General features: G+C 43.2%; 1 protein-coding gene across 2 annotated transcripts in view; it reads right to left on the reverse strand.

Moving 5' to 3' along the window:
* The window catches only part of dennd4b (DENN/MADD domain containing 4B), a 44,822-nt gene that overhangs the window by 15,694 nt on the left and 16,259 nt on the right, over positions 1-12,869 (reverse strand). For both annotated transcript variants that reach the window (XM_076280234.1, XM_076280233.1), the window contains exons 2-11: positions 12,318-12,645; positions 10,677-10,929; positions 10,109-10,178; positions 8,674-8,843; positions 5,334-5,575; positions 4,711-4,777; positions 3,928-3,986; positions 2,928-3,072; positions 1,360-1,535; positions 816-916 (exon numbers count right to left, since the gene is read on the reverse strand). In XM_076280234.1, the coding sequence (XP_076136349.1) occupies positions 816-916; positions 1,360-1,535; positions 2,928-3,072; positions 3,928-3,986; positions 4,711-4,777; positions 5,334-5,575; positions 8,674-8,843; positions 10,109-10,178; positions 10,677-10,929; positions 12,318-12,625 (1,591 nt within the window). In that variant the 5' untranslated portion in view covers positions 12,626-12,645. The remainder of the gene's footprint in view (positions 1-815; positions 917-1,359; positions 1,536-2,927; positions 3,073-3,927; positions 3,987-4,710; positions 4,778-5,333; positions 5,576-8,673; positions 8,844-10,108; positions 10,179-10,676; positions 10,930-12,317; positions 12,646-12,869) is intronic.

A 12,869-nucleotide genomic window follows, 5' to 3' on the forward strand; every position in this document is an offset into this window, starting at 1 on the left:
GCAGATCTCTTTTACGGAGGAAACCCATGCTAAAATAAAACTCTGTAGTCACAAATTTGATCGTGTTGGTATGAATATATGTTGTAGTATGTGATTCCTACAGTGTAAAAAAATATACTAACATCTTAGAAACGTTGTAAAATTATTGAAATAGGTTAAGAAAGCCACCGCTAATGGTGATTTCAATGGTTAGATTGATTTGTTTAGATCCAGTGAAATTGCTGCCTTGGCAACGCTACAGGAGCTGTCCCCCATTATGTTTCAGAAGGACTGAAAGACAAAAGTGACAAAGAGAGTGTTGAGACTAGGGAACGGAGACAGGAAGAAGGCCGAGCGGGCAGCCCATCTTTGGCGTGCCACGGAGAACCTCAACGGCTCCATCTACAGGAGGAGGTCTCGAGTGGCAAGACAGCAGCAGACAGCTGACCGTGTGAAGGATTGACAATTACTTAACCACCAGAAACCATCAATACAATACATACAATACATACATACAATACAATACATACATACAATACAAAATCTAAAAAGTCTCGCCGATTTATATCTCAAATATATTGCTGCAACCTAAAGACTCATATCAAGCCATTCCAGTAAGGTCTAGATGCCAATGTACACCCTATGTTTTTATTTGTATTATAAAAAGTACATATTATCTGTTAAGATTAAAGTACAGTATGCAAAAAATGTGTTGAACCATTAATGAACATCACCAAATTCAACAGTGTCAATAGATAGTTTGTTGATAATCTGTAGATAGTCTGTGGGCAGTGTAACGTAAAGTGTGACCCATATTCCAAAAAGGAAACACTCACTCTTCTCTAAGGTCTTGTTCAAGTTGGTGAGCGAGTTGAGCAACATCTTCCCATGTTTCCTTGGAAGTGATCTCCATGACAGAGGCTTTTTATCTTCCAATCTGTAAACAGAATGAAAAACATTTCACCAAGACTGGCACGATAAACCTGTCTAATAAGAACTCAGTTTTAGTGTCAGTGAGTTCTTATAATGAGGCTGAAACAGCACGAAGAGAGCAGCACAGAGGACAGAAATGCCAGGCTGAGATGATGCACAGTTCCCTGTAATTACTGGCATAACCAATTATTAATAGTATTAATATTACACCTGGTTCAGTTCACATGTGAACCACCAGCATGCTTACACTCCAAAAATAAACTTTCTCCTGAGCGATGACTTTTAAGAGCTTTTCTTTCCTTGCACCCATCTAGTAGATAAACCTCCTCCAAAAGCTACTTATTCACTCCAATCAGGCTAAAAGGCTAGTGAAACACCATCTGAGGATCCTAACGATGGGAGCAGTCAGTGGAATTCTGGCCCTGTGTCTGAGAGGGGGGAACTCACTGGAATATGGTGTTGGTGTCCAGGTCCACACACACCACATCAGAGGGGGGGTCGTAGAGGTCAAAGTAGCTGGAGTGCACCCCTACGATGAAGGGCATGGGGGCGTTGAGCACGTCGGCCAGACGCAGTGGGCACAACGGGATGTAGGGGCAGTGCCAGCGCAGAGGGAACGTCATCTGTGATGAACAGAGAGAGAGAGAGAAGGGGCAGAAGAGAGAGACAGAGAGAGAGAAAGAAAAGGAGGGGGAACAGAAAGACAGAGAAGGAGTGTTAAGAGTGAGGTAGCATTGGATAAACGAGTAGAGATAGGGGAAAGGAGTGAGGGATATGAGAAGGAGGGGGAGGAGGAGAAGAAAGAAGGAAGAATGATAAGAGGGAGGGGGGGAATGTGTAGAATGAAAGGTATGAAACACCAAAATGTGTATGTGTGTGTGTGAGAGAGAGAGAGAGAGTGTGAGAGTGCGTGGGTGTGTGTGTGTGTGTGTGTGTGTGTCAAAGGAGGGAGACAGAGAAGGAGGACAAGGAGAGTGAACGAGGGCAGACATGAGGGGAGGACTAGATGTATGTGTGGGGGAGCAGAGTCAGACTAAAGAGGAGATGGATTCAGATGAATGACTACACACAAGAACGCGCTCTTGCTTAGACTGGCAAAAAATGAAAAAGAGTGTCATGTCCTACAAAATGAAGCCCAGGAGATCCTGTTACTGGCGGAGGACAAGATATTATTAGGTTCTTAAGCCACCCAAAACCACAACCTGTGGAGACAGTGATAGTCAGGCTGCAAGTTCTGAGCGTGTAGTAACTGCAACTTCATACTAACAGGATCAACATAATTAATGATTATAAAAGTCACTAAATCTTTTTTTTTCTTTTAATTTACAGGCTATACAGAAAATTGTAGCAGCTAAAATTGTATTCATGCAATTTCAGACAGAAAATTAACATATTGTTTGAATATTAGAAAACACAATCCAGATACACTTAGCCCATCCTGCGCCAATCAGTACTTCATTGCCCCCATGCTGATTCCACACTGCACTACGATTGAGGATGCAATGTGTTACTTGGTGTTTTAAGCCCCGAATGTCTTCCAGGCAGCGCTGCATGGAAGGCGCTAGATATGGCAAGGGTTAGGGTTAGGTGCCTTGAAGTTGACGGTGGGGGCTTAAAACACCATCGAGCATAAAATGTCAGGGAACTAATCATTTAGCCTAATCACTTTGTTTTTGTTTCTATTTGACGCATCATTAAAATCCATCAAGCTAAGTGGAGATGATGCCTTTGCTCTTCTGGAGGCAACCGTGCTAGAGACAAATTTGGTTTTGGTCATTTTCAGGGTTTTGTGTGATTTTATAAAGGGGGAAAACAATTTTGATCTTAACTATAAATTCAAGCACTTTCAATGACCTTTGTACATTTACACGAATGTCTATTTTCAAAAACTTTCCAGGGCCTTGAAATAAAGGTTAAAAATTCACAAACTTTATAGGATTACAAGGACCCGTGGGAACTGAAACTGTGCTTAAGTAGTTTTATTCCTAGACACGTGTCAGAGCGCTGGAACTCACAGACACCAGGGCCTCGGCGACGGAGGTGAGCACGTCCGGCCGCAGCGAGTGCAGCAGCAGCTTGTGCTCGGTGAGAACAGCCAGTAGCAGAGTGCAGGCGTTCTCCGGGCCCAGGTTCTGCAGCAGCTTCAGGAAACTGGCACCACTGGAAGGGGACCACACACAGGAAAGAACATCACTCAACATCAGACACTAGGCGTGGAAAGGTACACGGATTCCTACAGAACTGTTTTAAACAGTGACCGTCTGTAGGCTTTTTTGCGTGCCAGTAATCATCAGTAGGCTTTTGTTTGCGTACGTGTGTTTCGAAGTTTCCACACACACATAGTAGTTATAGCCAACCATACGTCACTGTAGTTAATAAATGGCAAAATATACATTTCAAACCTTTTCAAAACACTATTCCTGTGTACTATTACACTCCTATCATGGACTAAACTAGGATGTGTGTCCCGTGTGAACCCAGTGTGTATGTGTGTAAGATATTTTCTACCTGAGCACAGGAAGGTAATGCTATAAACATTCAAATGTAAATGGAATGAGCCACAGGTAAATGCCATGAACTGACATGAGGTTAGGGTCATGATCTTAAATAATACGTAATTATGTCTTGTGCTGACAAAAAATAATGAGAACAGAAGACAGCGAGACAGAATCGAGAATATGAGACATAAGATATGAGATGGAAACAGAAACAGGGATACAACTAAATACGTCCCTCTGCTCCTCAGCCCATGTCACACAATTACGAGCATTTGCATTTCTATTCAGAGACACTGTGGGAACTAAAAATAATTGAGGTGGACTAAGACTACACAGTTCCTATAAAGAGTTCCTTTAGATGAAAGAACCATCATGTGAGGATTTCCCTGGTCACCTCAAGACAACCCAAAGTAGTGAGAGAGAGGAAATGTGTGTGTGTGTATGTGGTGTGTATGAGAGAGAAAGAACTGTAAATGAGACAGGTGAACGAGTGTGAGTATGACAGCGTTTGTCTTACCTGAGAGGGAGGGGAGATGAGACTGGTTGGCACAGTAGAAGGTTGTCATAAGGGGACAGCTGAAAAAGAGGAAACCCAGTCAATGGATCGTCAGTAAAGAGTGGACTGTATGCAGACGTGGGACAGTTCTGTGTTTTATAATGGAAAGGATGATCGCATGCAGATCAATATTCAATCCATGCCATGCTTTGATTTCCAACACACTAGTCACCCAATCAAGCCCCAGGTTGAATCACAATACAATCATTTTGACATAAGGTGTCACAAGTTCCCTGGATTTTACCTTTATTGTAGCCAAACCAGCCACTTATAGTCATGTTTTTTCAATTTGTCTAAGAGAACTATTGGCAATTAGGGAAAGGGAATAATATGTCTGTTCTCTACTGATTGCTTCATAGACTTTTTTTGCATTACCCAGACCTCTCAGCAAATGCTTTAAGTAGTCAAATGATCCTGTGGAGAAAGTGAAGTCACTCGTAAGAGACACATGCAGCAGAGCAACAAACACACCTGTAGTGTAGACAGCAATTCAGCTCAATTCTAGTGCATGCAGTGGAATGGAATGGAAATTTAGCTCTTTTGCTGGCCTTCAGCATGCTAAATGAGAATGAGCATAATGACTGTGGGGATGTTAAATAAAGTATGGGTGCTATGGGGCAAATCAACACAGGTGGTTATGAGGAGACAGTAGTATGGGACTGCGATTCAGTGTTGTGTTGAGTGTGTGTGTGTGTGTGTGTGTGTGTGTGTGTGTGTGTGTGTGTGTGTGTGTGTAGCTCTCACCTGCACAAGGATGCGGGGCCGCTGGGGGGAGGGGAAGGGCACGTTGTGCATGAAGCTGGAGATGTGCCTGGGGCAGAGGACCACAAACGCAGAGAAATGAATTATACATCTCCAAGCATGAGCCAGGCTGGAATATAGGTCAAACTCCACTAATCGGTGGAGAACTTCATACAGTCTAGCACAGAGAATCCGCAGTGGCTTTTATTACATACACAAAACACATATATGTTATAAAAACACATTTAAAAATCAGAGAATATAACAAAAAGAAAAAAAGAGAATATAACAAAAAATATTCATAAAATTCCAAAATCTTTTTGTAGTACTTCAGTATTTTTTTTATAGTACTTTAACATATTATGTCCATTGTCTCAAATCTTGTACACGTCGCACTTCAACAACAGCAGTGAACATCGCCTCATGCCTGCTTATAGACCCTTTCAACAATAAAAACAAAAACAATGCTTGAACGTTCTATTTGGGCCCCAATCTACTTCCTCTGCATATGGAATGTTAAAAAGGAAGTCTTGTGGGGCCAACTATGATGCTGATAATGGAACTCTCTTGAAAGGGTCTATACCCTGCACCACCCCCCCACCCCCACCTCTCTTAGGGCAACTCACTTTTCCAGGGGCAGCACGTGTGGGCCTGAGATGGAGTAACGGTAGACGAAGGTAAGAAACTTCTGGAAGACGGTGAAGAAGGGCCAGTGGGAGAGCACGCACACGCTCTTCTTGACCTGCACCGAGCGGCTGGTGATGGGCCGCCGGTCCACCACGCTCACCAGGCCCAGCCTCACCCGCTGTCGCTCCGACAGAGCCTCCCGTGGGTACGCCTCGTAGAACTGGATGGCCGCGCCGTACACCTGGGACAGACGGGGGCGAACGAGAGGTCAGAGGGCATGCTAATGTGGCGGGGACACAGTCTTGAGATGCATCGCTAGTCCTTGGGGGAGCTGAAGTGCAAGTGGCAGCTCCTGGACCATACTCAGGTTTTCGTGCCCGAGGAGACCCAGGTTCAATTCTGACTCAGTGATCATTTCCCAATCCCACCTCAACTCTCTCCCACACTGCTTCCCGTCACCCTCACTTGATGCCATTTGATTGCCTCACTTCAGCTAAAATTGCACGAAAATCTCAACAACCTTTAAGCAGAAATGCAGACTGAATTGTGACCAGCACAATAGCAGGGATTAAAGTGAAAAAAAATCGTTTGACTGAACTTTTTTCAGGCCATAAATCATACGTTGTTCATATCTACCTATAGAGATAGCACCCCTTTTGCGGTCGCGACCTATTGGTTTTTAATGTACAAAAAGATGCAAACAGCAAAGTAAAGGGAGTATTCGCCTAATTCACATGGCGGCCATTGTTTAAACCAAAACGAGGCTACAGGGTACACTTACTATATAATTAATGCCACCTACAGGTGAATGCATAGAACATAACAATCCTATGGTTTGTGTACCCTGTAGCCTCGTTTTAGCCGCCAATGGCCATGTGAATAAGGCGAATTGAGAGTGTTCTTGATTGAGATTGAGTTTTCCTGATGAACAAAAATATATTTTAGTACCATCCCTGACCATTGCCGATTAGCCATTGCTGTTCTTTTCTACTGCAGCAATATTGTAGAAAGGCTTTAACACACTCTTATTTAATTACTTCAGGCCAAAAGTGTTTAAAGGGGAGATTTTTTTTCTTGTTAATATGCAATTCAACACCAAGTAAAATCTATAAAATCAAGTTTGCAAGACTTCCCATTTCCTCATCAAAGTAACGAATCAGAACATTCTAGGTATTGTTCATATTTCCATTGTTGCCTCATCCGCATTTAATGAAAACATGGTAATTTTGAGTTTTACAGACAACTCAGTTTTCCAATGAGCAGCAATACTGTGTGTGCTCATGCAGGAGGTCTGCGCATTTGATAACGACAATCTGGAGACGGCGCTTTTGTCTTCAGCAACAGATTGTATAAGGTTGACAAGAGGTTGCGATATGGTGAGGGACCGGTCGTGTTGCGCTATGAAAGAACATGCGTAGCCTACTTTCTAAATGTAAAAACGGTCAGCCATAGATAAACGTAGCCTAACTCTGTCGTGGTGGCTAGTTGCACCAGGTAGGGAAGATGAAGTGCACGAACGTTAACCTTATGTACGGTCTTCTGATTGGTGGCGCTAAAACGCTAAAACGTTTTCCTATTGCATCCATAAACAAATTTCTTGCAGCGAACCGCGCAAAATCAAACCCGTGGCACTTTAATGTCTTTACACACGATGGCTTGTTAGTTCTCCCCCGTTTCCAACAGCTGCCCATCTCCATTTATTTTTTTACTTTTGACACCTGCCTTCCTTTAGCAACGCATCCATGACAGCTAGTGGCCTTGCCAAATAGACGCACACAAATCATGACGCTAATATGCGAGGTTCTGGTAGGCCTACTGGTTATGGTTTTGTGCTATAAATTAATAATATTTTATAGCAAAGTTTTAAGTTGACTATTTTAATTGTATGGTTATTTTTTTTCAACATACACTCACAATACTGTCGTTAAAAGTGAGGCCTAAGCAAAATAGGCTACAAGGCCGTCTGTGCGTCACAAACACGACTGACCCCCTTACTCGACAGTTCGCGATGATGACAATATTATTATTATTTTATGTTAACACGCTCAGTCAAAACCTTCCGTCGCAAATTGTGAAAAACATTGTTGTATGTCATTACAGACGGGATAGGCTACGGTTTATATTGCGTTGCTTTACACATAGCCTAATGTTAGTTGCATTGATTAAAAACTGTAACAATAATAGTAGCCTACATCGGGTGGCATAGCAGGCTATCTGTTCTAGTCATAGGTGACACCCAAAATGAATGACCTCCCCTGACAAGAGTTCGCGATAGTAAGAAATTGTCTACATTGATGCACGAAAAGAACACAGCCGCTTCTTCTCCGAATTCGCACATAGAGCTCACAATATCATATCCAAAAAAGTTAAACGGATTGGCCAACCTCATCAGTTGTCTCGATTGTGTCACTATAATCCAACTTTTAGACCGTTATAGTCCTCCATACGTGTTCTTTTTTTTAAGCAAACGCCCGAGAAGTGTGTACATAAACAAAGCGAAACTCATGGCTGACGTAGGCCATCTTCTTGAGCGGTCACTGATTGAGACACAGAAAGTTCTCAAGAACACTATTAGGTCTTTAAACATTTACCTAATATTTGTAGTTGCCTTAAAAAAGGAAAAGCAAAAGGTGATAAGCCCCCCCCCCCTCCTATTTTTTTTCTCATCGGATCTGCATCGATCTCAAATAGACATTTCTAAAATCAAATTGACGGAAATCCGTCCTACGACGGAGAACTTTAATCCTTGCAATAGCGATCAACTGCAGCCAGCACAGAGGGTCAAGCTCTCCTGATCTACATGCAAATGATGACTGATGGAGTATGCTAGTGGTTGTGCAGTCAGCAACATTTCTAAAAAAATGATGTGGAAATCAGAAACCTAAGATAAAATAAAAAAATATCACGAAGTCAACAACTTCCCAAATAAATTACATTTTCACAATAATGAAATGTATTTGAGGAGTACTGCAGGAATATTTTGCAGGATGCATTATCAAACCCCATACAATTTATGCAATTTCAAATGTCTCATATACAAGGCATTTTAATCCAAAACAACTTATAATTGCATAATCACAAAGAGTGTAGCGCTGTAGCTGCCTGGCTACTCTAGCTGTTAGCTGCAGCAACTCAAGCTAGGTAGCACCTAGTTTTTTTTCGTACCGACAGTACTCGGTGACCTCGAGAAACAGAGATTTATGTAAAAAAAAAAAGGCTGGGATTCTCCTTTAAGCAAGAATAAGAAAATAACCAAACACGTCATCCAACAAAGTGACCTTAATATCACTCTTAGCAGCAGCAAAAAGCTGCCCAGGCGTTTCCAGTGGACACACGCACCTTGTCTCCAGAGGCACTGGTGAGGACGAACGTGGAGAAGACCGGGAGCTGGTACTTGGTGTTGAGGGGCCAGCTCTCTACAGTCACACCCATGGGCAAACAGAACATCGGCACCGAGTCCGGTAGAGGGAAGGATTCCAGGTCCTCCTCTGGGTATCGGTTAATTAGACCTGCAGCAACACACACACACACACACACACACACACACAGTAAAAGGGTCTGGGATTATCATTATCATTGTACAGGAATTAATTACAGCTGACAAGAGGATATCTGTAGCCATCCTGCAACTTCCCTTTCTATCCACAACATGTCCATCATCTCGGCAGCATGAGCTCCAATGGTTTTGTCAGATGTATGGAAATTGAGTCTTTTGTAGTGTGAATGAAGGCTTGTGTGGGATACTTTCAGATTTCACATAATCAATTACTAACTAATTAATGATTAATAATTACTAATTTACTAGATGTACCGCAGAGCGGTACAAAATATGACCGCCGCCCAATCCAGCACATTTTTTCCACAAAAATAAATCACGCTGAAAGGCCTATATGATTCTAACTGTCTCACTAAATTGCATTAGCCACACTCAATTCTCACTGGTATCTGCTAGACAACAAGTACCAAAACATAATTAGTTCATAGATTCCACATGTAAAATTCATTTTATACAACCCCACCCCCATCTTGCCTGTTCATAATTCTGAGAAATTCTTGAATTGTGTGCATGTGTGCGTGTACACGTTTATGTTTATGTGTGTGGGTGTGTGTGTGTGTGTGTGTGTGTGTGTGTGTGTGTGTGTGTGTGTGCGTGCTTGTGTGTTTGCCTGCGTATGTGTGTTTGTGCATGTGCACAACGTATGATTACTGTGAATGTATGTGTGTGCGTGTGTATCTGTTTATGCACATGTGTGCACATGGAATGGGTTAACATGACCCCTGGAGGCAAACATACGAAAAAAATTGGTCATCCTAGGCCCTACGGTTCTCAAGATATTCACAGAAAACTGTGTCTGCCCTACCCTCCTTTCGGGGGGTCCAGTACAGCGGGGGGGCTACAGATCAAAACGAAAAACGATGGTTCCATGCTATCCATGTGGGGTTACATGCCCACCAAGTTTCGTCTACCCCGGTCTTTCAGTGTCCCGGGAATCATTGACGGAAATTTTGACATGCGAAAAAGAAAAAAAAGAGAAAAAAAAACAAAAAAAACAAATCTGACTAAACCTATATGACCGCCGCTTCGCTGCGCGGCGGTCATAATTACTAAATCCCATTTCCCACCTAAGTCTTTAACTGTAAACTATGATCTACTGTAATGTTTACATCCGACAGCATCTGTGTTTATTATAAATCAAAGACAACACATCGTTCATACTCATACTCATACTCTGAACATCCCTGTCGATACACATTGTTCTCTGGGGGAACTCACCTGCTTCATAGACCAGAGCGTTGGCTTTGGCAACAGCTCTCTTGTAACACAGGTATAACGCTGGACCCCACTGTCGAGAAAACCACACACAAGATTACAAACCTCACCCAGACTCTTTCCAGAAATGGTCAAGGGTCACACCAACCTTCCCATATCTCTATGAGAGCCACTAGCCAGTACCCAAACTCTGTTTCAGTTCAACATTTGGCCTGTATCTCTTGAGGAACACAATGAGTGACAGAGGAAATGATACTTAAGATATCCAAAATAATAAATTTTTAAGAGAAAATGGAACAATACAGCTAAAATAGTCTATATTCACTAATAACAGAGCAGGGCAGAAGCTAGCCATCACACAATGCAGTCACCACAAAATATTATACCATTGTCTACACACAGCTTGACTAATTAGTGGCTATTATTAAAACAAACAAATCAGATACCCTCGAAACTTAGACTATTTTCACGTTACAATGCTTATCCCCATCTACTTGCAAGACATACTGCCCAACTCTGAGGACAGATACGTGCTGAGAGACTGCCACCGTGGTGGCGGAGAGTGACTCACCATGCCCGTGTTCAGATTCTTGTCCACTCTGCAGAAGGTGTGCGGTGCCACCTCCCCTTTGCTGGGCATGAGCAGCGAGATGTCGGTGACGCCCAGTGTGTTCAGGGCCTGCGAGTCTGGTGCCCGGCGGTACGTGAGGAACGTGCGGTGAGTGGTGGGGCTACCCGTGCTCAGGCTGGCAGAGCGACCGTACGGCGTGTGGTCGATCACCTCCCAGCCAGACTTGGAGGGGTCCTTTCCCTCATAAAGTACTCTGCAGAGAACATGGGTCAGGTGTCAAATGAATACATGAAATGAAAACAGATGGATATAAAAAAAATGCATAGCCTATATAGTACAAATACTGCTAACCCCTGCAGTACATTATGATTATGACATCTATTAAATAATCATCTGTTTATTAAAATTGAGCTGCTGTTTTGTGACACAAACTCTCATACCAACATACAGTTAATAAACAAGTTAATAACGTAATTGGTAACAGGAGTAATTTAATGCTTGAGTCAGAGTGGTTATGTAATGACTGCACTGTACATTATAATTAAAATCGAGTGGCTGAAGTTTTAATAGAACTGCATGGCGTATGCATGACTGTGTGTGTGTGTGCGTATGCGTATGCGTGTGGTACACGACTAATTGATAGACCTTCTGATCGATAAGGTTAATAGGATTCTGCATCGCTGTTGTCATGCCAAAGAAATAGCCTATGCAAAAGTTAATTATCAGTAAATGACATCAAGAAAGGACCACAACTTTAAACCACTTAAATCCAACATTACTGAGGCAGAGTTCATCTTAATTACTATTAGCCTGAAGTAAACGCTGTGCTACAGTTTTATATATGGTCACTTAACTTCAGATAATTAAGGAAAAGAACATGCTCACCAACCCCAATACTGTTGTATAACAACACCCACTGTGCCACTACACACAGCATAAACACAAATCACTGTATCATGAAGATTCATTTTGAGACCATGTGAATAACAAATAAACATATTATTATGCCCATATTAGCTAATCTAAAGGTTATTTAAGCACTGCATTACATAACAGGCATTTTAGATGCAGCTTTGTAATGCATTTAAGCGAACACTTCTTAATTAAATGGCCAAAAGTGAAGTATACCAAAGGCTTGTGTTCTGCTGACTCTACCTAAAAAGGCCTGTGCTGGTATCTGCTAAGCTAAGTCACCAGCACTGGTAAAGCTACTGAATAGTAATAATTAGCTGTACTATCAATTCTGTGATTCAAACAGCGTCATAGCACTGTTCTACATTTTAGATATAGTGTATTTCTCCAGCTGTCCTTGAATTTTGCATCACCTTCACATTCCTTCTTTGTAACTGTTGTACAGGCTAGCAAGTTCCTTTGGCAGTCACCTGTCAACCCCGGTCTCAACCTACCACCCCAATCCTGTCTTCTGTCTCTCCCTTGTCTCTCTCTTTCACTCTTTCTCTCTCCCCGCCTTCTATCACCCATAACTCTCTTCATCTCTCACTCCCATATCTCTCTCTCTCATCTCTCTCTCCCCCATATATCTCTCTCTCCCATACCCCCCCCATTCCTCTCTCTCTCTCTCGCTCTCGTCTCTCTCTCCCCCATATCTCTCTCTCCACCCCATATTTCTCTGTCTCTCACCCCAGCTCCACGATGGGGGGCTTGTCGTGGCCGCGGCGGTAGCACAGGAACATGTGGGGGTTGTTGATGAGGCCGGCGCTCAGCTCGGCCGGGTGCCCCCCCTGAGTCTTCTCGATGCAGGTGAAGCCCTCGGGCACGTCTTCGCCCAGCCCCCGCGCGATCACCACCACGTCCATCACCGGCTCCACCGAGCGGCCTCCTCCTCCCTTCTGCTGTCCACCTCCATCGTCGTCCATGGGGGTCGAGCCTTCCACCAGGCCCGCCACCACAAAATAGTCCACCAGCTGAGGGCATTTCTCCTCAGTCATGCCGCCTTGTCTGCCCACCGCTGGAGGAGGGGAGACAGAGAGTGTGTAAGGAGAGAGAGAGAGGGGTATAAGTATAAGTATAAGTATATATACTCTTTTGATCCCGTGAGGGAAATTTGGTCTCTGCATTTATCCCAATCCGTGAATTAGTGAAACACACACAGCACACAGTGTACACACAGTGAGGTGAAGCACACACTAATCCCGGCGCAGTGAGCTGCCTGCATCAACAGCGGCGCTTGGG

Source organism: Alosa pseudoharengus, unplaced genomic scaffold, assembly GCF_046254945.1.
Source record: "Alosa pseudoharengus isolate Yale_2024_CS ecotype anadromous, Long Island Sound unplaced genomic scaffold, YU_APseudo_1.1 YU_APseudo_1.1_scf_12, whole genome shotgun sequence".
Taxonomy (NCBI): Eukaryota; Metazoa; Chordata; class Actinopteri; order Clupeiformes; family Clupeidae; genus Alosa; species Alosa pseudoharengus.